We start from the raw sequence: 25,801 nt of genomic DNA on the forward strand, positions 1-25,801 counted from the left end.
CATGGCTTGATGGACTCACCCCAGCTGCTCTGCTGACTCATGTAAAAAGCTTTTAATTTTCATTCTCTCTCTGTTCTGAGCATATATAGTATTTTACTTGTTTCTGATTTTTTTTTCTTCTTTAAAATGTTGCCATGACGCTTAATGGCCACGTTAAACATCGCACAAACACCTAAAGCAGGGAAGGCAGTTGCTTGCATTTCTGTGTGGCAGAGTGAGAAAGCCAGGCAGTTAGTATTCATTGAAGATGGAAAATGTTGAGAACCTGGGTCTCGGGGATGATGTGGCTTTGGCCCTTAACATTGCTGTGGCAGAGAGATTGTAGGCAGGTGGCCCTGGCTCACCTCACCGTCTCTGAAGGGACCTGGAGTCAGAGATAACATGCCACTGAGCTGGGAAGAGAGGACGTGTATGGAGCGTCAGTTGCGTTTCAGGCTCTGTGTTATCATCACATTTGAAGCTCGCGGCTTTCCTGTGAACTTGATGGTCATGAAACTGTTTTACGAGTGAGAGACTGAGGCAGAGGGAGGTTAGGTAACTTGCTCAGAGACAGACAGGTGTAGGTGGGAATGCTGGCTGGGATTTGCGCCCAGTCCGTCTGACTCTGTTGCCCGTGCTCTGCTGAGAACCATACTACCTGTGCTGAGCGGCAGGTTCCCTGAGACCTGTTTCTTGTTTTGCTCTGTTGGAGCACTCAGATCAACCTTCAGAGGATAATCTTGACAGGAAGAAAGACACCATCTGGTTTCTTCCCTGGATATAGGATGCAGGAGTCATCTCTGGGTCACCGTGTTTACCTCTGTGGTTGTTTTTGTTATTATTGACAATGGCCCTTGCTTTGTTTGGGTCCCAGTTTAGGTGCACGGTTTGCCAAGGCAGTTCTATTCTTGGAAAGGAACAATAGGGACCACAGCAAATTGTTTGCTAAATGAGGCTGTAGTTCCCAAAACATCCACAGAGCATCTTCCTGTCAGCTGCAAACCCTGCTGACGACGTGATGTAATCTCTCCATGGTGTAATTACCATGACTATAAAAAGACTTGGGGATTATGGTAGGAGGCTGGATGGGTCATTATAGAGCTTGCTGAACCCTGGCATCGTGAAAAGACATTGAGAAATTACCTTCTGCAGGCTGATTGTTGTGCCATGTTTAGAACATGGCCAGCACATGGTACAAGCTTTGCACTGTAACTTTCGAACAAAAGAAACGGGGGGTCCACCAGACGGAACACCTCAGTGGCTCTCATCTGGGTTAAAGCCCTCATGAAACACAGACTCCCCCTACCAGACAGAGGTGCCCCACTACCCTGTCCTTCATTGCAGGCTTAGAGGTTATCCTTACCTGCCCAACTCTTTCTGCAAAAGGGGGTCACAGGGTGCTAATAAACAACAACAAACTAGGGTTCGTGCTCAGAGTTTTTAATTATTCTAGGTAGGTTTTCAGGTGAATTCTTTTCACCACCTCTTACCCATTGGGAGATTCCTTTCCTCCACATCACCCCAGCAGCATGGACCTGGGAGCATGTGAGCAGCCCTCCCATTCCAGGTGACTGGTGCTGGTGTAGCTGGCTGTCTGGACTGTGGCCAGATCAGGAGTGACCTTGGCCTGCCTCGTGTTTAGCTTTGGGGCCCAGAGGGACAGCAGTGTTTAGAGACAACTTTTCCATGGTATGGTGTGACTGAGAGAGGTGCTGGCTGCTGGTTTCTCCTAGCCCTGTTCACCCACCACACCTTAAGCCAACCTAAAGCATGAAATCTGAATTTACTGGAAGAGGAGGGTGAATACCGCCTCTACTCCTGGCTACCTGTATTACCTTGGATAATCTTCCTGACCTCATTGTTGATGTTTCCCTAAGATAGGGAAGACAGTAGATAATCTTACTTAATATGATTATGTGAGGATTAAATAAGATAGTATATATAAAGCACTTAGGATATTGACTGGCATGCAAAGAAGTAATTGCCAGGTTTGAAGACCAGATTCTAGCACCAGTTGATACTGGTCTACACTTCAGACACCACAGCTGATTTGCTCGGGTTGGAAGGTGCTCCTTGTTTCTTCCATGTGTCTTGGATTCTCTCGGATTCAATTCAGTACATCCTGAGTAGAGTGAGACATGTACTGCATGAGTTCTTCATAGTTCACAAGTCCCTAATTCTCAGATGACACGTGCTGGCATCTCATGTGAAGCCAAGCAGAAAAGAGGGGCAGTGGCCCTCTGCGATGTTAGTGCTGAGGGGTCCGCTGGGTCATCTCACAGTCAGCCCTTCCCTTCAGTGAGGCTGTGCTGGGGGCATCTCAGAGCTGGCATTCCTCAAAGGTGCTGTTTGTTAGGAACTTGCAGAGGTTTTTTTTTGGAATCTTACAAATTTGAGAATACCAGGGGTCTATTCTCTTAAAGAGGTAGTTAATTTTCATTTCATCAGCACAGTGATGTATGTGGTTGAAGGATTTCATTTTAAAAAATCCCGAAATACATCTGGGAGAATACAGCATTAGAATTAAAAAATAAGAACTCTCTTCTCATCTCTCCATTGTGGTCGTGCTTTTGCCTCACCCTCCTTAGCTATATCTGACAGCATTTCTTCTTGTAAGAGCCTTTTTCCTACCTAGATTCACTTGCTTCCCCAGAGACAAGGTTTTTCCCTTGTTTAACTTCTTTAACTTGTTATCTTTGCCAGTAGCTAAATCTTTTAAAAGTACAGCAGTTTAATCATTCACAATTCTGGGAAGTAGTGTGGGGAACATACGCAGATTCTCTTCAAGGTTTATTCTTTGCAAAGCGTTTTTTCTTTTCAAATTCGCAGAAATATTTTAGGTGTTTTGATTAAGGAGGGGAAATGTGTTTCAAGACGTTATGGCCAAATACTCCCTCAGGATTAGAAAATAAGTCTGCTCTAACCTTCGTTATTCTGAGTAACCACTGACACTTTATGAAATACAACAGGCCTGACCATCAGTTCTTCACGTGCAGTGGACACGTGTCTCCCTGGGAGAGGGCGGGACCTGTGTGTTTATTGCCACTGGCTGGAGTTCTGACAGCTCAGCCCTGTTGACGCTGGCAGTGGTGGGAGGCACCAGAGAATGTCATTGGGATTGTCACACACCGGACAAGGACTGAGTGGGCGTGCGGAGCCACCCGTCAGTATTTGCCGAGCACTGATCTCGGCACCATGTGGTGCGGGGGCCGACAGGAGAGAAGCCTTGGATGTTTCTGCTTCCCAGTTGGCCTCATTACTTTGGAGGCCAGATTGCAGAGGACGCAGTGGTGTCTTGAGCCAGTGCAACCCCACTCAGACTCCTGATAACCATGCGTGATTGCTCCGAATTGCTGATTAGTGGTCCATGAAGTTAGCTGGTGACGTCAGGAGGTTGTGTGGCCCTCGGCTTTATACCTGTCACACAGCAGACCCCTTCAGTCTCTGATCTTTGAGGTCTTCTGTACACGAGCCACCTGATCTTAGGTAACGTTCTTTGTTCTTGGTTTTGAAAGTGTTTGCACGTAAGCTCCTTGAAAGCAGAGACAGAGTCCTTTGTAGTTTGTGATCATCCCAGAGGGGCTCACTGCCGGCAAGATCGTGCAGGATCATGGCCTGTCCTGTGTGTGAGGACAAGCAGGACGCGTCCACGGCCCTGTGAGCAGCAGCAGCCTGATCTGTGGTTCCCCATGAGATTCTGTCCCCAGCCTTCTTGGGAGTGGAGAAGGCTGTGAAAGTGTCTTCGTGCCTCAGGGGATGCAGGTGGTGGGGTTCTTCTGAGGAAAAGGAGTGGGGCTGGGCAGCCTGCCCAGAAGAGTTCATCACAGAGTGCGCTAACTTTCAGCCGGAGTGAGGATCTGTGAACCCAGTGTGGGTCCCCTTAGGTGATGAGGAGGGAGGAAAGGTAGGCTTTCATTACCTGTGGGGAGTGAAGTCATATGGAAGAATGCATGTGAGCACCGTGCTGGCTCTAAAACTATCCTGACATTGGAGCGGGGAGGTAGCTGGCGTGGGTTTGGCTTCGCTTCTCCACCCACGGCTCCCTCTACCCCTGGCCCTAAAGTCAAGGCTAGGGGGACTCGTCATTCCCATTTCCCTGAACATTAGCACCTTCAAGCCGGCCTTCACATGGTTCTTTCGGTGGCTAGATTCCTGGGGCTGGAATCCCACCACCTCCCCTCTGTCCCTCCCTCCCGTACTTCACTTCATCCTTTAAGATCAAATTTAAAGTCACCTCCTCTGAGACACCACCCATCCCCTTACCACTAGAATTAATAGGGTCTGAAGGAAGGAGAGTAGAAGCGCTTGGTCTCAGTCCTTTCTCTCGGAAGGAAGTCAGAGAGTTTTTCCTATGAACAGGATTCCAATTCCTAGAACCTTGACTGTCTGATTATTTGAAGGGATTGGACAGCTCGTTAAGATTTGTGGAAACTGTAGCTTTGGGGAACCTGAACCCTTTGTTCTGCAGGTCATGATAAACCCTACAGACATGTTCCAAACCCTAATGACCAGGGTTGCTCTGGGACAGATTGGGTTTGGTGTTTTCATAATCGACATCAACTCGTTTAGCAAGTGTGTGTTGGTATAAGGTGGGCAGGGAGGACAGCCAGAGGTGGGTAATGCCGTGGGGGCTTCCTGGGGCCGGGTACTGGGCTGGCTCTTGGTGAAGTCACCACTTGCATCTGGTCCTCAGCGTCAGCCTGTGAGAGGTGGGCGGCTGCCGCCAGGAGCAGTACTCTGCACCGGGAGGAATGCGGACGGGGTGGTTCAGACTCTGATTTACCCACAGTGTTGCCAAGCTTCTGCTGAGTGCTGCGACTGTGCCAGCGCCCGTTCTGTAAGATGCTTGCTGTGACCAGGGCAGTCATTGCTGCACTGGAACATACATGGGCTGGGCTCCTCGTTCAGGTGGGGGTGGTTGTGGAAGGCCTCTCTGAAGGGGAGGAGTCTACGCCGAGACCGAGGCAAGCAGGGGAGACAGGGTGGCACAGGAAGGTTGAGAAAGCAGTTGAGAAAGCAGTCTCTTGGGGCCAGGTAGGCTGGTTTGAATCCTCGTTCTGCCGCTAGCATGTTGTATAATTTTGAGCAAGTTTCTCAGCATCCCTCAGTTTTCATACGTGTGGGATTGGGATAGCATACTTACCATATGGGGTTGTGGTGTTACCATCATCATGCTATTACGTGGCACGGCAGTCAGCATGCTGGGGGCAGTCTGGAGGGAGGAGAGGGAGAGAGTGAGTTTCATGTCTGCTGTGCTACCTTGGCTCTTCCTTCCTTTGGAACTTGCAGTGTTGCTTTTGTTGAAACTTTGGAAATCCAGTATACTCTATCCTCTAAACTGGTTTGCCTCTTACCCTGCTGGATGAATGCGTGGTCTCTTCTACTTTGCTGGAGTATGTTTGGCAGCTGGAGTTTCAAAAAAGAAAAAGTCTGGCCTTAGCCTAAGAGTTCAGAGAATTTGGCTGAACGTCACCAAAAGCACAGTTTAGGGGAACACCCCAGAGGGGTAAGCTGTTGCTGGAGGAGGCAGGTAGGTCCTTCCTAGCTGAGTTGTCAGAACTGTGGAGGAGGGAGGGGGTAGAGGAGGAGGAGGAACAAGCTTGGTGTTAAAGATCAAAGGGTTAAAGAAAAAAACAAACACCAGTTAAGGAATTAAGGGTTGAATGAGTCTAAACAGGCAAATGAGGAGGGCTGGCAGAGGGTGCTGATCTTGGTACAAGTTGTGGAGAGGATGCAGATGAGGGGAATGGGCTCCTTTTCGTCTGTGGGACCAGGAACGTGACTGGCTCACTGAGGCTGCCCCTCCAGGTCGTCACTCAGGACGGGCCCTTCATCTTCTGCCTCGGCCCAGCCAGCCCATGGGCGGTGTGCCTGACAAGGGTGACTTATTTCAGCCAGTCTGATGCACTGCACAGGGTCCCATGTGGATCTCCGCGTCAGGGCTTCCACAAGGAAGTTCCTAATGCTCGGGAGGGTAGAAGAGAGGAGAAGCAGCTGGCCGCAGGCGTGCGCAGGTGTCCAGGACCCCTCAGCTGGGGTCGGGCTGTCGTGACTGGAGCTGTTGGGATGAGGACTCTCTGTGGTTTGATGTGTTCGGGGTGCTGAGAACTGTTGTGTCTTCCGGCAGAGATGTGTCTGCAGGTTGGCCTTGCAGCATGTGGGGATCTTAATTCCCCCGACCGGGGGGTGGAAACAGTGTCCCCTGCAGTGGAAGTGCAGAGTCTTAACCCCTGGACCGCCAGGGAAGTCCCCCTCAGTAGTGGAAATTCTGTTACCAGTAATGGCAGACCCTGGCCTTGCAGGAATAATTAAGATTGTGAATGATAGGATTTGGTGAGATAATATATGTGAAAATTCTGGGTAAACAATAAAAGTCTATTTCAATGGAAAGGATTATTATAATGCCTTTTTTTTTTTTTTTTATAAAGAGAGTATCTTTTCTGAGTTGCTCAAAGCACTTGGTTAGTACTAACTGGTTAATCCTTCGTCTGTCCTTGGGCAGGAGGCTGGCATTTGACAGCCCCCTTTGTGTAGGAGATCAAACTAAAGTTTCCAACAGAGACCCAAATCTTGAGACTGAAGCCCAGATCTGTGGAGTCTAAAGCTTGGACCTCCAAATGTGAGAATTCCTAACTCTTGAAAATAAAGAAGGTAAGAGGAGAAATGGGGGATCATTAAAGAATCTTTTTTTCACGGACATGGTCGTGTCAGACCAGGTTGTCATAGTCAGGATTTCGAGAGGCCTGGAAACCTGACATCTGTTTCCCTCTGGGAAGCCCTGGAGTCCCTATTGGGAACGAGGGCCTGGTGTAAGCTAGAGGAGCCGAAGGCTAATCACGGCAGGTTTGGACACAGGTTCTGCTCTGTTTAGGGCACGGTTGGCGATGCCTGAGGCACCAGATACTGCAAACCACAGTGCCAGCCGCCTGGTACACACCGGTGGAAACCCACTCACCAGCCTGTTGTGTGCCAGGATGTGTCGGGGACCCACAGCAGGTGCTCGTTGTACTCTGCAGGTGCCATAGTAAAGCCCCGTGGAGGGGGCATCAGGCAGCTCCCTGAGTGGCTGGCCCAGATTTCCTGCAGAACAAGTGCTGCAGCCTCCATTGGGTGGGATGGCATCTGGGCAGATCAGGGTCATGTCAGCTCTCCAGTCAGGAAGAGGCCTGGGCCCTTTGGCCCACTGTTGTCCCTTCTGAAATCTGGTCTCAGCAGTGTAGAGCTGGCGAAGGGAGGTTCCATTTTTGTGCACAATTCTAGGTAAGGCCATTCAGGGTCATCAAGATCTTTCTCCCCAAGCCCGTGCTTTCTAGACTTTGGTCACAGCTTCAAGGACAGTTTGTGTACTTTCTTGTACAGGGTCTTGAACCTTGGAAGCAGGGGAAGGTGCTGAGTTGGGAAGCTCCTCCTGCCTCCAGTGGCAGCTCTCTGGGCTCCTAGGCTTGAAGTTCAGATCATTCCGCTGTGCCGGTTAAGAGTCACCTACTTGTGAGAGAAGCAGCAGACCGAATCGTGTAGGTTATATGCACCACTGGGTCTCAGATTTGAATGTGCATTGGAATCCCCTGGAGGGCCCCACCTCCACCTCCAGTTTGTATTGGATTGGCCAAAACGTTCATTCAGGTTTTTCCATAAGATGTTGCAGAAGAACCCGAAAGAACTTTTTGGGCAACCTGATATTTTCACTAAGTTCTTACAGACGACAGCTGATGGTCAGAGGACCACACTTTGAGAACCACCAGTTTACACTTGGGCTGAACAAGTGGGCTGAACACCAGCCCCTGCACCAAGTCTAATGAGCAGTAACTGAAGGCCCCTTACTTTGCTCAGGTGTGAGGTGAGGATGAGACCAGCTCTCCAGGGCCCTTTGAGCTTGGCTTCCGGCATTCTTCAATGCCTTCTCTGATAGCTTCCTCTGCAGGGTCAGGAACTTCTGCCTGCTTGTTACTTGTTTTTTATTTTTAATGTGTGTGAAAACTTCCACGCAGTTCTGAACCAGAACCCCATCTGGAGACTGGCTTTCTGAAGGTGAAACTAGAGAAGTTTAGAAATCGGAATCACTTTTCTTTTGAGAGTGTCTCTGGCTTCTGCAGTTATGCTGCTCCCATGAAACTGCCCGCAGAGGAATGACTTGGCGTCCTTGTCAGGGGCTGATCCTTTTCCTCCAGATCATCACACGTGTCAACCGCAGTGCTTCCCAGGCTGTCTGATCAGTTCTCATTTCCAGGTGTTCCTCCATCCCCCACTGCCTGGCACAGTGCTCAGGGTCAGCCTATGAAAATATTTGCTGGCGGACGGGCTAGAGGCCTGTATCCATGTGCCTCTTTTCCTTTCCTTTGATTTCTTCCTTTGTAACTTCATGTAACTGTCCTCCTTTGCCCTCCTCTCTCTCCTCCTCTGTGCTTATTTTAACTGCTCTGCAGTCTGGCAGAGCTAGCTGTTGATGTTTGTATGTTGTGTATGTAGGGGTTGGGGTGTGCCTGGGGAGGTCACAAAGGCCCTACATAAGCCATCTGTGTGAGGGGCACATCCAGAGCTCCCCAGTCTTTTTCCTCTTCCCTTGTCTCATTTGCCCACTTTGTCTGGGGTAGCTGTGAGTTACAGACTGTTTTCGTCATCCTAGGGGAGTTTGCTGTTCTTCAGATTGAATTTGACCCCGTTTACAGCCTTTATTTCCTGCTGTTTGTATTGGCAGGCTAAAGGACTCCTGACGTGGAGAAAATTAGCATGTCCTGCCTCAGAATCATTGTCTGGCCCTGTCTCTCCAGCCTTTGTCTGAAGGGGCAAATGAAAGATTTCCCAGCCTTGGCTAATTGTCGCCTAGCCCCTCTGGTCCTGTCTGGGTGGCTTTCAGACAGCTTAAGTACTGGCTAGCCTGAGGTCCGCCTTGAAACAGGGAAAGATTGAGGTTGATTTAATTCATTTTAAGTGAAATCACCAGCCTTTTGATGGTTCCATTAATTTCCTCCCTTCTGAATACCCTCATGCCAGCAGTAATTGGAAATCCTGACTCTGCTTCTCATTTCCCCCACTCCCCTGCTTTAATCTGAGGCAGCTGGATACTGCACTCTGCATCTTCATTTACTAGAAGAGCGATTTGAGGATGATTGTAATGACCGGCTTTAACAGTACTTCCAGAAGTTGAGATTGCTGCTGTTCTTCAGTTCACACCCACTTGGGGGCCTCAGGCTCGCTCACCTTACTCCTGTAGAACTCTGCTTAATGCCTGGTGTGCAGGTGGGACGGGGTCCCTGTGAGAATGTGCTCTGTACCAGGTAGTGTATGCAGGCTTTTCCTTGCTCAACATTTACAGAGCTCTTTGGGTGTGCCAGGCACGGTCTAGGTACTGAGTGTTTCCCTGCCCTCTCCTCCCTGCCCTGGTGGCAGCACAGAGGCCTGAGTAGGTGAGGTTCCAGCAGGGCAGTGACTAACCACAGACCTGGGGAATTGTCTCTAAGGCTTTCGCTGTGTGTTTTTATGGTAGCAATGCCTATTTCAGTATTTTCCCTTTCTTGGTTCTAAAGACGAATAAATAATATAAACCGCCTGCTTAGATCAGAGAAACAGTGGGTAGCAATAGCTGTAACAGCTTACTACTGTTGGCAGTTGACAAAATGTAAAAGCACTTTCTTGTATATCATGTCATATTGGTGTCCTCACAGTAACTTATCACAGCCAATAAAGGATGAAGCTGGATTTGAACCCAGGTCCTCCCATTGCAAATGAAATACTTTTTGTACTACATAGTGTGTGTATGTATGTTTTTAACACTGACTTTCCTATGCCATTGTCTTTAGCATTATTTCAACCACTTAAGTGTTAAGAAGCTATTCTGTATGCACTGGGCCCTCTGCCAGAAACTGAGGTCCTCACAGTCTCACTGGGGACAGTGATAAGACAGAATACACCTTCATTTCCCGTGAGTGGTTCAGGTACTGAGTGCTGTTAGAAAGGAGAGAATTAACCCTGAAATCATCCAGGAAGGCTTCCAGAGATCTGAGACCTACGCTGTGCCTGGTGGGAAGGCAGGATCCAAACCAAGGGAGAACTGGGAAGGGGAGTTTGGTATTTGGCCACCAAAGGCTCTGGGATACAGAAAAGCTGCTAGGGTTTGAGACCTTCATCAGACTTAGAGAACTAACATCCTCTGAGGTGATGCTTTCCCAACTTCACTGTGCTTTTAAAATCAGATTCACATACCCGGTGGCCACAAAGAACTATTCAGTCCATCTGGAGTGCAGCCCAGCAATCTGCATTCTTTAAAAGCTGTTAAATAATATCAAACAATCTCCCAGCCCTTTAGCTCTCTTTCCTGAAGAGAAGAAACCAAGGGTGCAGGTTTTATTTGTTCCCTTCCAGAGGCAGAAGTATTTAACACACTGTTGCAGGTGGTGAGGGTGGCCTACACTTTGAGAAACACTGTACCCTAAGGGAATACCCTCCATATTGCAGGAAGCATTAGGGATTGGGGATCTGGGTTCTGACACCGTAGAGGCCCCATCCCTGAGGACTAAGTGTTGAGGATAAACTAAGGAGGGAAGGGAGGAGTGGTATTAAATGATGTAAGTAAAGCTGACTGTGACAGCAGCTGGGTCAGTCTGGCTGCTCACTTGAATTGAAGGCAGGTGCTGGGGCCATTGAGGGTGAGGACCTTTAAAACAGTCCATGCTCAGAGCTACAGCATGTGCCTCTGACTCTTAAGAAAAGCATTTTTACAGGTGCTGTTTGGTAGCTTAGCTTTCCGGTGGTGTTGGGGGTGGGAGCAGTCAGGGGTCAGTCAGTGGTGGGTGGAGGAAACTTGTTTGGGATTAAGGGTCATATACAGTGGGAGCCCTGGGAAAGGTGATCCACTGTCTCCCATAGGAGTTGGCAGTCTCGGTGAATCTTAAGATTTCTGTGTGTATTTTGGGACCAGATGGGAACTAGGGTGGTTGTGAAGATTAGAAAACTTACCAGGTTACTAAATACCCTGTTAAGAAGAGACATGCCTTAGTTTTGAGGTGTTGTGAAATACCTGTAGTAAATGTGCAATATGTTCCAGGTAATAACCACTTTAAATCTATTGCTCCATTCTTGGTTTTTCAATGAAAATGTTCAAACATTAAAAAAATACAGAGACTAATATACCTGGGTACTTTGCACCCAGATATAATAATATTTTGCCATGTTTGCTTCAGATCTTTTTCTCCAGAGATATAGCAAGTATCCTAAATCAGTGTGTATCCTTCCAACCATGCCTATGTTTTACATACTTAACACATGTATTTACATATATTTTTCTTAAGGGCCCTCAGTCTGTGGTGGCTGAATTTTAGTGGTGTGTGTGTGTGTGTGTGTTTTGTATATTACATGTACAAGTTTTACATACTTATACATGCATTACTAAGCGATACAGGATATTATTTTGTTTTAAAGTGCGTGTTATCTTCTGTAGCCTCCTTTTTTCATTCAACAGTGTTTTTGAGATTTAGCCACGTTGATACGTTTGTTTCACCTACAGTATAGCATTCTATTGTGTTAATATACCAGAATATTTGTAACCATTCTCTCATTAATGAACAGATAGGTGGCTTCAGCTTTTCACTGTTAGGAACAATACTGCAAGGAACATCCTTATACATGTGTCCTAAACATGTATACAAGGTTTCTCTGGCATATATACCTAGCAGTGGAGCTGCTGGATGATTAGAAGTGTACAACTTCAGCTTTCTGTATATTGCCAGGTAGCTCTCCAAAGTAGTTGTCTGAGTTTTCGCCTCTAGTGATGCATAAGAAAACTCTTAGTTCTTCACATGCTTTGCAACAGCTAGTATAGTTAGACACTAATTTCTGCCTACCTGACGGACATAAAATGGAATCTCCGTGTGGCTTGAAGATAGTCAAGTATTTCCTTGATTATCTTCTCCCAGTTTGCAGATTATTTTAACTTTCTCTGTGGCAGTGGTTCTCAAGGGTCGTTGGGGTCTTTTCAGGAGGCTGACAAAGTTGAAACTATTTTCATATTAATATTAAAATGCTGTTTGCTGCTTTTGCGCTCATTCTTTCACAGGTGTGTAGTGGAGCTCCAGAGGCTACATGACGTGTGTTGACACACTCACGCTGTTTATTATTTTAAAATGAATTTGTAAATAAATAATAAAAATTTGTTTTATTTTCAACTGTGGTATCTATTAATAACTGTAACATGCAGACAACTTTGGGTTTCCTCAGGAATATTTGACAGTGTAAGGGGGACTTGCGAGCAAAGAGTCTGAGAACTACTGCTACTTTATTCATATTTTTTCTTTCTGGAATATGTTTTCTTTTTTTAAAATTAGTTTTTATTGGAGTGTAGTTGATTTACAATGTTGTGTTAGTTTCAGGTGTACAGCAAAGTGAATCAGTTATACGTATCCATATGTCCACTCTTTTTTAGATTCTAATCCCATATAGGTCATCACAGAGTACTGAGTAGAGTTCCCTTATTAAAGGGAACTTATTAAAGTTTTATATACAGTAGCATGTATATGTGGAGTGTGTTTTCTTTGATTTGCTTAAGAAATTCTTTCCAAATTTCATAGCGATGGGGTCATATTTTCTTCTAGAAGTTTAGGAACATACTTTTGTGGGTGCTGTCTGCCATTTCCCAGGCCCTTCAGCTGCTTAATTTTACACCTTCTCAAAACATTTGTGTAGCCAGAATAGAACATTTCCACACCTATCTTTATAGTAGAATTTTTTTTGAGTTTTTTTTGGGGGGAGGGGGGTGGGCTGGGGTAGGAAGGGCTGGAAGGATAGGCGGGAATGTAGTCACCTTTTCCAGACCCCTTTGTTCAAGATAGTCACCAAGCATTTTGCAGAATACAGCAGTGTCTCCTCGAGATGCTGTACACGCTCATTTTGGATCCTTGCATTCATCAGTTCGTTGCAACTTAGTGTCCCAAGGACCAGAACTCACCAATGATGGGAATTCTGGAAGCGCATCCCCTCTCTAAAGCCCCCACTTTCCCACTGGACATTTGAGTTCCCGTTACGAGAAGCACTAGCTCTCTTCTTCCTGGTTGCATCTGGGCTGGGCTGGGTGGGTGGGAGCAGATGGGCAGGCAGCCACCAGGTTAACTACAGTCGGGTATAAATGGTGGCCCCCTCCAAAAAAAAAATAACACTGATGACATCCAAGGCCTCATCACGTCTCACCACACTCTTATTGATTTCTCTGTCTCCACTGTATTCTCCACCTCCCTCCCCTCAAATCCATCTTCCACCCTGACGCCAGAATAACTCAAGATCTCAGACTTGGCATGATATTTCTCCCCTTAAACAAATGAAAACAAACTCAGGGCTTGCTATGATGCTGCTGTTACGGTCTGTACCCCTTAGCGACGTAACCTCATCTGTGCCTTCTCTCCAGCCACTTCCCTAGCCTGTGCTCCGTCCCGGAACTTCACCAGGCGTTTTATCATTCCCATAACACACCATCGAAGGTGCCCCCAGTGCCTAGTTTATGCTGTTCCCTCCATCTCAGATGTCGCTCCCCATCTGTCTGTTAGGGGAGAGCGTGTTTGACTCTCAGACCCCACAAAACTCAAATATAAATGATCCCTTTTTCATCTTTGTCTCCCCACTAACTCAGCCTTTCCAATTAAAATGAAGACTTGGAGTTAATTTCTTTTAGTCTTCCTTTCACTTGTGGCATTGTTAGGGGGCAGCTGCTCCATCTCCACCCCTTCCCCACAAGTTCCTTCCCCATAAATTCTGTTTACCAGGTTGACTCCTGTCATTGTGCATCCCAGTTTTCTAGTAGTTGCAGAGGGGATTTTTTGTGTGTGATTAAGGAACTGATGTAGACATCCTAATAAATTGTCTTGCAGCCTGTCTTGTCTGCAGGGAGGGAATACACTGAATAGACAGATGAAAGCACCTAGTCCCTCCCTTTCCCTATCACCAATTTAGTTATTGCTCATTTTGAAAAATAATACATCGAATCTATTTTAAATCAACTGGCATATTTTAAAAGGGATGCATGAGTTGTGTGTGTGTGTTAATGCTGCCAGCAGAAAGGCCCTGCTCAGGGAAAGAATTCTCATGGTGCTGTTTTTCCCATTTAGGCACACCCAGCCTCCTGCCTCCCCTTCAGCAGCTTAAAAAATAAAATTTCACCAGCCCTGGAAGTCTGTTAGAGATGCAAATTAGCTAGATTAACTTCTGTTTTCTGAAAGAGCTTTATAGCAGATATCCACATGGGTACAGAGAAAAGGGGCCCCCATGTGAAAGACTGCAGGCCTGCGTGCCTGCTGTAAGAGGTTGGGATGGAGACCTGAAAAGGGCATTCAAGTCAGAGACTGTAAGCTTGCAGGAGCCTTCTCTACATCATTATTGTGTCTGAAAGAGTTGACTTTCTTTGGCAGCTTGTTTATGCCCTTTCATTGGTTCTTGAGAATGGTCCCTAGGTAGGTTGGGAAAGTAAGACAGCAGAAGGGGAAGAGTTGTTCTTTGGCTCGTGTTGCTGCTGAAGGCAAAGCTAGGATTTGATCTGTTTGCACACTGCCTTCTGGTCCATGCAAACAGGCCAGGTGGGCATGAATTCTCAAGTTCAGGGAGGTGGGGTTATGTCAAAGAAGTGAGGTCTGAACACGCAAATGCTGGTTAGTAGGTATGGAAACATTAGGTCTTTATATGGACATGGACATGAGAGGTTTCCTTTGTAGGTGATGCTCTTCTTCTTATTTGAAGAGTGTTGTACTGTTTGATTAGTGGTAGTTATAAAGATGAACTGTGAGAAGTTAGGTAAGCCTTGCGTATCAAACACAGTGATATGAATTTTCTCCTTCTACTCCAGTTTGCTCATGCCCCCTCCCCTGAAACGCAGACACTCTGGAATATGTGAGAAAACAATCCTTATAATCAAACCTAATGTATGAAATACAAAATCCCTCCCTGCATTAAAAAAAAAAGTGTGGTTATTGCAGAAGGATTTTATCATCCAGAGGAATCATTGTGCAGTTATCTTGTGCTGTGCAGCTTGCCAGATCTTTATTCTCCGACCAGGGATTGAACCCAAGCCCTGGCAGTGAAAGTGCCGAGTCCTAACCACTGGACCACCAGGGAGTTCTCTGTGCAGTTGTTTTTAAGTAGAAGTATCCCTGGTGTATGTGAAATACTGCATTAGCACCCAGCTTTATAGGGTCACATCTGTTTAAGGAGTGTAAGAGAGGAAGAGAAGATGGGGGAGCACCCAATGGCACCTTGGGCAGTATGAAATGAGGCATTAGGTTGGACCTCCTGCTCTGAAAACCTGCTGCGTTCTACATCTGGCCATAAGGATTTGCCTCCTTTTCCCCCCTAAGGCTTGTCTCCCCTGTTCCTACACAGTAGGCTTCTTTGCCAAGGATGAGGAGCTTGGATGTCAAATCCTTTCTCTCTGCCCTGGCGAGGAGAGCTGTTTTATTTGTTTTCCAAGAAGCCTTTTTGCACTTGGGGAATTTTTTCTTTTCTCTTATGGGAAGTTGCTTCATCATTTCCCAAAAATATACTGCACCTCTTGTTTAAACAGGGTGCCCTTGAAGAGCTTTGGAGCCTGAAGCGGGGTGGGGGTGTTGTGAAATCCTTTGTTTGACGCTTTGATGCAAGCTGGAATGCTGGCTGTCTGCAGGCAGAAGTCTCAGAGTTTGCCAGGACTGGGTCCAGGGGTGGGGTGTGGGAAGGAGAGGCTCCCTGAGAAGCAAGAGCTGGGGTCATTTTAAGCATTTAAATCAGTCCTTGTTGTGAGAGGTATCAGCCCTCTGGACACTGGCTCCATCAGGTATTTGTCCAGTGCCTTCAATGTGCCCAGGCTGGTGAAGGTGGGTTCTCTGTTCTCTTGAGATGCTCATGGTACCCTGGAGAGGCAAGACCAACTCACCCATAGCAATGGTGAACAAAAACTGTGGGGTGAATTGTGTAGCACTTTTTAGTTCAGAGAAAGGAAATTAGAAGAGGGCACTAAGACCAGGCCTTGCACTATGGGAGGGATTTGAGTTGATGGAGGGAAAGGAAGGATATTGAGAGGGGAAGAAGGAGCTGAGATGAGCCAGAAGGCCCATCTGAGTCCACAAACGTGGGTGAGTAAGGCCAGTGCAGGTAGTCCGTGGGACTTGATGTTGGAGAAACGGTTCAGACCAAATTGTGGCGAGCCTGGCATATCCAGGAGAAACATTTAGACTTATAGAAAGAAATTAGCAGCCTTTCAGAGATTCTGAGAAGAGAGGATCATTAGGAAAAATGTGGTTTGGGAGAATGTTAGCTGACCCCAGAGCAAGTTAGAGTGTGGCTCCAGGTGGGCAGTAGGAGAACCCCAGCTCTATCCACAGTTCTAGGAAGGAAGCCGTACTTGGGCCTTGGGAGTGAGGGATGGCCTGGTAGAAGGCTTCTATCTTGCAGGAGCACAGTCTCACAGTGCCTGTGGCCTCTGGCCCCCTGCAGCTCGCCCTGGCAGGGCACAGCAACTCAGGGCATGAAGTTAGTGCTGGCTGAGTAGGACCAGCTATTAGGTGCCAGCTCGAGTTGAGCTTTGACCAGGCCCAGTGTGGAGGTGATGTGCCCTGGTGGGCCCAGTGGAGTGAGGCACAAGGCGCAGCAAGTTCCATCCCTCCAGCTGGTCATTTTAGGATGCGATTGACCAGGGATGATTGCTCAAATCCAGGTGACCCGAGTCACCTCATCCCTAATCAGGAGTAAAAGAGTGCTGTTTCCAAAATCCTTGCCAGCGTTGAGTACTAGTACCTTCCCCTGTGCCTTGCACCCCCCTTAACAATTTTAAATAAGGAATTTGGGTAACTTTGGATTGTAAATAACATCAAAGAGGATCAGTGAGAAAGTGTTCTTCAAAATATATTATCTAGTAGCAGCTCTTCATGAAAAACAGAAATTGAGAAAAATTTTTGTTGAGAGTGTATCAGTGGGGACAAACAAGTGTAAACACATTATGCTTATCGCAAGATCTATTAATTTTCAGTAGAACGAGGGAAAAGTAAATGATTGCCAAGGAAGGTACTGCATAGTTCGCCTAAGTCAGAAGAGGAATGACAGTTTTCATACCAGTGGGCCTGACCTGCCACTGCCCGCTGACCCACCCCAAGCTCCCAGCATGGACCCATGGCGTAGCCAGGGCAGACGTGGAGTTTGCAGCCCTGGGAAGTGAGCAGTTCCTCTTTGGGGGTTATCCCAGCCTGTCTCCAGGCCAGGGTGTAGGCCAGGCAGAGGCTCCGCTGTCAGCCTTGGCTCTCTCCACCGAGGGTTTTGGGGCCCTGGTGCAGGGGAGGTGCCGGCTTAGCCTGGAGCAGAGCCTTCAGCTTTTACCTCATGTTACTGCCTTTAAAGACCAGTGCTTTCTTCCCCTTTTTGTGAAAGCTAAGGCCCCAGATACTGTGTTTGGATTGCTGTTAGAGAAACTGCTAAAACCATTCTGAGTAATCACTTTGTTACAGTTAAGAAACAGGGTGGTCCCTGAAACAAGGTTTGACTCTAATGGCCCTGCCCACATTTGCAGAAGGCCAGCTGTCTTTGTGCTTGTTTTTCTCTGTCCCTCTGAGAGGTGAGACTAGCTGCGAAAATTGAGGGGATTGTGGGGGGAGAAGAAAGCAGGAGGCCCAGAGTTCAGAATCAGTTGCTCTGCAACTTCTGTGCTCTATGGTTTCATTTGGTTTTGCACAAGGGCCACGAGTACAAATAGACTAGCCCCAGAGGATCTCCCACCCACTTGCGTGGAGTCCGTGAAGCACATGCATTCTGTTGCCCATAGGCCAAGTTGCTCCCAGCAGTGGGGAAGGAACTATTATTGTTCTGCTAACTTTATTTCACTGCAAGGTCTGGCTGGAGGCATCTGCAAAGACTCAGGATCCCCGATTGCACGTGTGACAAGCCTTTTCCATCAACAAGGCAGAGAGGCCAGGGAAACCCAGAATGAGCTGTCATCCTGAGTAACAGGCCTGTGGCAGGTGCTGACTCGCTGGACTTCCCTTGTTGCTGTGCAGACCTCTGTGCCCTGGCTGCAGTCCTGGCTTCTTTGTGAAGTGCAGGTGTGTGTGTTGCTGCGTGCCAGTGGTCCTTGGACGCATTCCTCATTTGTATCTGCGCCAACCTAAGAATGTATTTTCTCTGGGTTCACCAGAGTGATTCCGGGCCTTTGGGTCTGGGGGAGTGAGGGCAAGGGGTCCAAGTTTAATACCTTGTGAGGTGGTTCTAAAGCAGTGCTGAGCAGTCAGCTTTTAAACATTTGTCTTAGGAACAACCTGTACTTTGGTACATTGTAAATCGACACCCAGTCGCCTTTGGGTAATGAGTTTGGACATTGGTGCAGCAGCTGAGAAAGAACCTCTTGGGCGGTGGGTCTGAGGTGTGGCCGCCTGCCAGCCTACAGCACACTCTGAACAGCCTCACTGACTCCATCTGTGCAACCGTGTATTCTGCAGCAGTCACTTGAATTTTTGGACATTTATTCTCTAAGGATGAGTTGAAAATGCGAAAATGACATTGCTGATGGTAGTTATAAGAAGGGTAGGTCTTCTAAAGTTGCTATAATTGAGGGAAAGAGTTTGAAACTCAGTGAGCATGCCAGAAGTAGGGAATCATTAGTGTCAGTGGAACGCTTGCTGACTCTAAGTCAACAGCTCTGTTCAGTCGTGAAAAGGAAAAAACACAGTTAAAGAATACTGTAAAAAAAAATGCCCAAGTTATGTTGTCCAAGAGTGTAAAAGGCAGAGTATAATTAGGCATTTTACCATCTTGTTTGGCTTTCTGAGCACACAACTTCTTTATAATATGTAAACCTGTTATTTGACTTTGGGGGTGGTCTTTTCAGGGAAATGGGGAGACTATCTATAACCAGGTTCTGCTGTAACCAAGAACTGTGTGAAAACAAAGCCCTCTTTGTGAGTGTGCAAGGCCCTTCCGGAACTGAGTCTGTCCTTTGGAACACAGTCCATATTGACCTACTCTCTTGATGTATCAAGGCCTTTCCGTCTGCATTGGAGTCATTTGTATGCTAATTTCTGTCATCTTTTTTCATTTAGATACTTTTAACCTATGATTTTAAGCTGTCAGATGGGCTTTATTTAATTTAAAAGGCTAGGCTGCGCAGACATTGCTAGCCTTCTCTAACTGGGAGAGCCCCAGGTTTGCGGAGGTAAGAGAAAACCAGCCACTGAAAATAAACCAGCTCCTAGACTGTGAACTTTTTTATATACTCCAGTCTCAGTCCCTGACTTTATGGGTATAGAGTTTTATTTTGTGTGTGCTTTAATAAGCAACTAAGTTTTTAAGAAAAAATAACCGACATCCCACACCAGGGTACCATTATAATGGAAAGAGAAAAATCTCCTTAATTACAGCAGTGTTGTGGACTTCTCCCATGCCTGGCTGGCCGTGGCATGGAGTTGATAAGCATACAGTGTCTTTCATACTTGCCATTACAACATGTTAATTAAGAGAATTCAGCTGTGGCACCAGCTGGCGATGTCTGGCTTTGTGGAAGATTGCAATTAGATGCTTTATTTTCTATTTTCTCTTTCCCCTTTCAACTTTGGTGGAATGCCTTTGAGTAGGGGCTTTTCGTCTCAGCAGTATAAATACTTTAATGCGCCTAATTATGTAATCATACACTTACACTGCTTTGTGTACACACACATCGTTTTATGGATTTTTATCCCCCTTTCCAGTACATGCAGCACCTCGCCTGCTTTTTAGTTGGCATGGTGGAGCCAGACTCCTCTGTGCATTGGGCAGGAAGAAGAGGCGGGCCAGCGGCGGTCAGGGGTTTTCCTCTGATTATGATCTGTCCCTCTGCTCCGTCCCCCGTTGACCCTCTCGCTGACACTGATGAGTCCTTTCTCTCTCAAATAATTAGCATCTCAGTAGTTTCCTAGCGAAGTCAAGGTAATTTAAATGAAATTGGACTTTATAATACTGTATCTTTCCATTAATTTGCAAGTGTAGTCTTTCAAAGTGTGTAGTGTTATTTTTCCCAGTTCTCTATTCTAGGCAGGCACAGGGCAGGAGTCTGGACATGAGAGCTCATGCGTGTGGGCACAATGGAACCCATTGATTTCTGGCATTCAGCGTGTGCAGAGAGGTCCTGTGACCCCAGCTGTTAGGCCAGGACCTGGGAGCAGCTGCTTTCTGAGATCCAGTCCTCCAGGGATAGGCCATCTGCTGCCATGTGAGAGAACCCTGGGAAAGAAACCAGCCTCAAGATATCTTTGTACTTTTCTCTGCACTAGTCCCTCCAGTTTTTTTTTTTTTTTTTTTGACTCCCCTTACCTTGGCAGACTTATGAAGCATGGTGCATCTGCACTGGGAAACTCACATGGCTTCCCCTTCTGTTCTTCCCCTGTGTGCAGTCCCCCACACCAGCACACCCAGCTCCATTGAAAAAGAGTCGCCAGAGTAGGCAGGGAGGTGTAGGTGACTGGCTTCTTCAGCTGAATCAGAACTGTAGAGCAGGCTTTCATTTTGTTAGTAGTAACATGACTTTGCATTTTAGGACTGGGAAGGTCCTTAAAAGTCTCATTTTATGAAAGAGGAACCCAAGATTTTTTTCATTCCTTAGCTTTGTAGTTAGGGCAGCAGCCTGATTTTCTACATTTCCAGCTATCTCCTGCTAAACCTTGCTGCTTTCCACACACACCGCCTCTTCTTGCCTCTGCCTTCGCTCATGCCCTTGTCTCCCCCTTGCATGTTTTTCCCCACTCCTTTATCCCAGTCACAATCCCATAGTCACAGTCTTTTATCCCATAGTCACAATCCTATTTCCCCCTCGAGCTGGAGTTCTGTTATTTCTTTCTTCCTTTCTGATCTCTTCCTCATTGGATTAATATTTCTTCAGAACCTCCTACTGTAGCCCATATTGATTTCTAACGTGTCTATTGTGGTTATTTATTAGACAGTAAGCTCCTAAAAAATATAGGATGGCCTGTATCTTTGCCATCTTCCCAACCTTCCTTCCCCCATTGCCTGCCACAGTGCTTTGGTGCTTATTAAAAACTTGTTGAAAGAAGGAATGGATACGTGTAATTCTTATGGGATGTTACTATTGTTATAACATACATGGGGCTCCTCTTCTGTATCCCCGGAGAGTCTGAAGTTTCCTCAGGGACAGAGCCGCGCTCTTGTATTTCTGGCACCAACCTGGCACCTTAGTAGGTGCTCATAGATACGTATGTGTTACGTTGAGGAAGGCATTCCTATTAGGAAAGTGAAATCCAGAGAGAATAAGAATTAATGCTTGCAAATGTTTTTTAGCGCTCTTTTGGGTGGAAGTCATTCTTTGGAAGATAGAAGATTAAAGGGTATTTTCTGTTCCCCTGTGTGACATTTGGACACAGTTATCTACTGACGCACAGAATGGGTGAGGCTGCAACCCGCAGTGTCTTCTGACCAGGAATCTTGACTGGTCAGTCATAAGTGGCTTGCCAGGGTCAGGGATCCAAAGACTGAGAGAGGCCAGGGGAGGCAACGAGAGTATGACAAATAAAAGCATGGTTGAGACTCTACGCCCGAAGCTTCACTAATCTGTTTTGAGGTCGCTCTGTTTAATGATCAGTGAGTCTTGACAATTTGTCAGAGCCAGGCTAATAAAATCAAAGGGGAGGCAAGTCCCAGACGAGTGAGAAAGCACCTTCAGGGCCAGGGGCCCTGCTTTGGACCTCACCGTGGGTTTCAGTGGATTCACAGGAGGTGAGAGGCTCTCCTGTCTTCCTTGCTGCCTGGGAAGAGGAAACAGATCTACTAGGAGTACTCTGGCTCCATCTGGTCCAGAAAGTTAGCAAGACCCACAAGTTGAAAGTAGGGAAGAACAAGAAAAACCTCTGGGCGGATTTGACTCCCCACCGCCCTTGATCAACTGATGATAGCACAGGGTGAAAAGTTTCCCTTCTAGGAGATGCAGAGGAGACCAGGAAGGCTTGACAAGCTCCTTTTCCTGTGGTGGTTATGTGAGACAGGGTGGTTTAAACAGGTGAAGTGTTTGAAGAAGAGGAAGACTGTTCAAATGAGTGGACTTTGTAACTTTTGACTCTATCTTCTCATGTCTGTTTGTTCCTTTTACTTGTTGGTTTAGAGGTGATAAAGACCCCTACCTAGCCCTAGCTTCATTCTCCATGCCACTCACCCCCCTCCAAGAAAAAAACACCTTTTTTTCCCTTTTATATTTCCTAGTCTCGTGGTAGGGTCAGCCTGACACAAGCCCCCGCAGAATATACAGGGCTCACTTCGTGTCCTGCCTTAGACACATAGTCTGTTATTTGCACCTTGTCTGTCACAGGGAGACCCAGTTACATCTGTTTTTTCAGAAAAGATTAGTTAGACCTTTACCCCTCAATTACTGGTGAGTATTTTTCAGAGTGTGGTGCTTGCTGGTTTTAGGCCATCCCCCGAGCTGATTTTTGCTACCTCAGCTGATTTCTGCCACCATCTGTGGTTAGAGTTTAGCAATTATTTCCTTTCATTCTTTGCCGTTGTGTGGGCCTCGGTAAGTAGCGGTGGCTTGTTGGAGCACCCGGCGAAAGCAAGACACTGCCTGACTCACTGGAGGTACATGGCAGAGGCTGTTTATTTGGGGCTTTGGCAGAGCTGCCCCAGTGATCCCGTGTATTCTGGGCGGCTGGCAGAAAGGCAGCCCTCTGTCTAATTCTAGCTCGCATCCCTGTTCTGCGTTCAGTGGCAAGCTTCCTTTCATATATTCCTCTAGGATGGCTTGTGTTCCCAGCTGAACATGCCCCCACACCCTCTCCCACTTGCAGCTTTGGGATCTGTGCTCCGTAAATAGCTTCACTGTTTGTAATGCTCAGAGATGAGTCAAGGAAACTGTCTTGCCTTTTCCCTCCACTTTTCTGGAAAAATGTGGCCTCACTTGAGATATGAGCTGAGTCCTCTGGGCACAGGTAGACTCACCAGTCCACACTCTTCTCCAAACAGGAATCACTGCAACTTTTGTCAAATGGACCCCACTCCCATGCTCTACTTTTGTAGGTCTTGGGGTAAATTTTTCTGGTGGTGTCTGTAGTCAGGGAGCTTCCCTGTAATAGGGAGAAAGGCAAGCCAGAATGTGAATCCAGACTCTACTACTGGGTGGCTGTGAAACCTCAGGCCACTACTAAATTGTTCAAAAGCCTCACTTACCTCCCTCATAGGACGGGAAAACTAATTAGAACGTCAGCTTTAATAAATGTTAATTCTCTTTGTCATGTCTACCCTGTTGGACAATTTGTTTTAAATTTAAATTTGTGTTTCTTGAAGGCCTGCTGTGTGTGCCTGGCACTGGATTTGGAGTAAGGCGATTCCATTAGATGGTAGAATTGAAAATGAAACCACAGCTCTGAGCTTTGTAGCCAAGAGTCCAACCCTGTTGTAAACTCCAAGCCAGACTCCTAAGTTAATTGTCACTGGCTTATCAGTTATCCTTCTGAGGTTGGATGGTACCTTAAGCAGCTGACTGGGGACTTCCTCCAGAGTACCAGCCTGCATCCTCCTAGGGGTGGGGAATTCTGAGGGCGAGAGCCGCGCAACTTCCTTAGAAGATAGGACGAAGGGGATGAGACCAGGAAGTATCAATAGCAGTTGCTGATGAGGAAAAAACAAACATTTGTTTTTGCTTAATCTTTTAACCCTTTAACTACCACTCTCAAGGGAATGTAGTATCATTTGTTAATACACATGGAGTGGCCTGGCTCCCTAGCTCTCCTGGTGTCCCACCATCCTGGGGGTGGGGGCGGCGTACACTTGTGGGTGCTGCTCTGTAGGTCACTGCAGTGGGTGGGGGGCTCTAGATACCGTGCGACCCGGCCCTGGAGCAGCAGGAGAAGGAGGGTGGTCTTCCTGCCTGCCCGTCTTACAGCAGTCATACAGTGTGGGGGTGGGGTGGGGGTGTGGTCCCAGCTGACAGCATGTCCCTGAGCTGTGAGAACAAGAGGGGGTGAAGGAGTAACAGGCCATATGGAGGCCATTTGGCAGCCAAGAGCAGCCCGGGCTCCGTTGAGAAGAGGAGTGGGGAAGGGGCTGGCATATTACTGAGCTGGAGGAGGGGCGAGCAAAGCCAGCCCCTCCAGAGTATTCATCCTACTCTGCCTTCTGCCTGTCCCCTCTCCAGATATCTGGAAATTTCTAAAGCAATCCTTTTTTCTTTTCTTTGCCAGATTCTTTGCCCTACCCCATTCCAAAAACCAGAGGTAAGAATTTAGTTTACAATGTGAAAATAAATGTAAAGAATTTGTCCGTGCCTGCTATGTGTCAGGCATGATGCAAGACAGTTTTAGGTACATGATTTCATCCATCCCTTCAAACACTTCACAGAGGTGGGTATTGGGAGTCGGGCTCAGAAGAATTCAGGCAGTTGACAGGGTTGCAGGGCAGGCCCCTAGGTCAAATGCAGATTCATCCATCAGACCACACTCTGACCTTCACAGCCCTGATCCTGGTTGGCTGGGAGTATATTTTCATGGGTGGATGCCAATTTAGAGAACATGAGATGTACCATGCAGAGGGACTCTCTTTGCTGTGAAACAGTGCAACTCAGATTGGGACTCAAACCTGTGTGCTGGGACTTGAATCCATGTTCTGGGATTCGAACCCAGCCTGAACCCAGATTGGGACTTGAACCCAAGGTCTTTTAATTGAGATCACACACCTGGTCTCAGGACTTAGTGAAGCTCAGTTCTTGATGTCTCATCACAGAAAGAATTTAGTGAGACAAAGAGATAGGTAAGAAGTGGATTTATTTAGAGAGAAAGACACTCCCCAGACAGTGTGGGCCATCTCAGAAGGCGAGTGGCCCCAAAATATGGCGTGGTTAGCTTTTACGGGCTGGGTAATTTCATAGGCTAATGAGTGGGAGGATTATTCCAACTATTTGGGGGAAGAGGCGGGGATTTCCAGGAATTGGGTCATCGCCCACTTTTTGACCTTTTATGGCTGGCCTCAGAACTGTCATGGCGCTGGTGGATGTGTCATTTAGCTAGTGCATTACAGTGAGCGTATAATGAGGCTTAAGGTCCACTGGAAGTTGAATCTTCTACCATCTGGCCCTTTACCAGGTACTCTACCTGCATGATTGTGATGAATCTGTAACAGCAGCCCTGTGAGATACATACCTTTAGTGCCCCCATCTTAAAAATGACGGAACTGCGGCATAGGAAGACCTGCCTGAGCCCACATGGTGGGAAACTGTCAGAGCAGTACACACCCGGGGTGCTCTCACTATAGGCCCCGGGCTGGTAAACTCTATCCTGTGCTGCTTAGTTCTCTTTGAAGACGGTGTCCTGGAGCAGGTGACCTTGGACCTGAATCTTGAAAGATAGGTGGGGTTTCAGCTGACCCTGCTGACCCTGTGTACTTTCAGGTCAGGGTTTCCAGGCAGAGGAACAGCACTTCTTCTTTCAGAATGACTAAGGACTTTGATGGCCGCTTCCAGGTGACAAGAGTTTTTAATGTTTGGGGCAGCGTTCAATAAAGAAAATGTTCTTCCTCCTTGTCGGCTCTGACCTGGTGTGGCTGGCATGTTCCCTCTCCTGTGAGGTGAGGGGAGTGAGGGACGCAGGCGTAAAACAAGAGGGACAGGCTCTGAAGCTGGGCCCACTTGTGAGCTGCAGGTCCCTGGAGCAGGGTTTGAACTGGGCCCCTCTTAGGAAGGTGGCGCTGGGGCCTGAGAGGAGCAGTGGGGGCAGCCCAAGTCGCGCTGGCTGAGCCCCTACCCCGGCTCCAGGGCCACACCCTGGGAAAGGCTTGAGCGCCCGCAGCTCCCCCCCCCCCGCGTGTGGGAAGTTCTCATGAGAAAAAGGATCCTGGCTGGACAATGGGCTTCCTGTCTGACTGC

The 25,801-nt window shown here is 47.3% G+C and overlaps 1 protein-coding gene across 7 annotated transcripts in view; it reads left to right on the top strand.

The window, feature by feature from the left end:
• SUSD6 (sushi domain containing 6) overlaps positions 1-25,801 on the top strand; it is an 89,573-nt gene that overhangs the window by 46,342 nt on the left and 17,430 nt on the right. For 6 of the 7 annotated variants that reach the window (XM_057731659.1, XM_057731663.1, XM_057731661.1 and 3 more), the window contains one exon: positions 24,126-24,158. The exons of the other annotated variant lie outside the window; for it this stretch is intronic. In XM_057731659.1, coding sequence (XP_057587642.1) covers positions 24,126-24,158 — 33 coding nt within the window. The remainder of the gene's footprint in view (positions 1-24,125; positions 24,159-25,801) is intronic. 7 annotated transcript variants of the gene reach the window in all.

Source organism: Hippopotamus amphibius, chromosome 4 (genome assembly GCF_030028045.1).
Source record: "Hippopotamus amphibius kiboko isolate mHipAmp2 chromosome 4, mHipAmp2.hap2, whole genome shotgun sequence".
Taxonomy (NCBI): Eukaryota; Metazoa; Chordata; class Mammalia; order Artiodactyla; family Hippopotamidae; genus Hippopotamus; species Hippopotamus amphibius.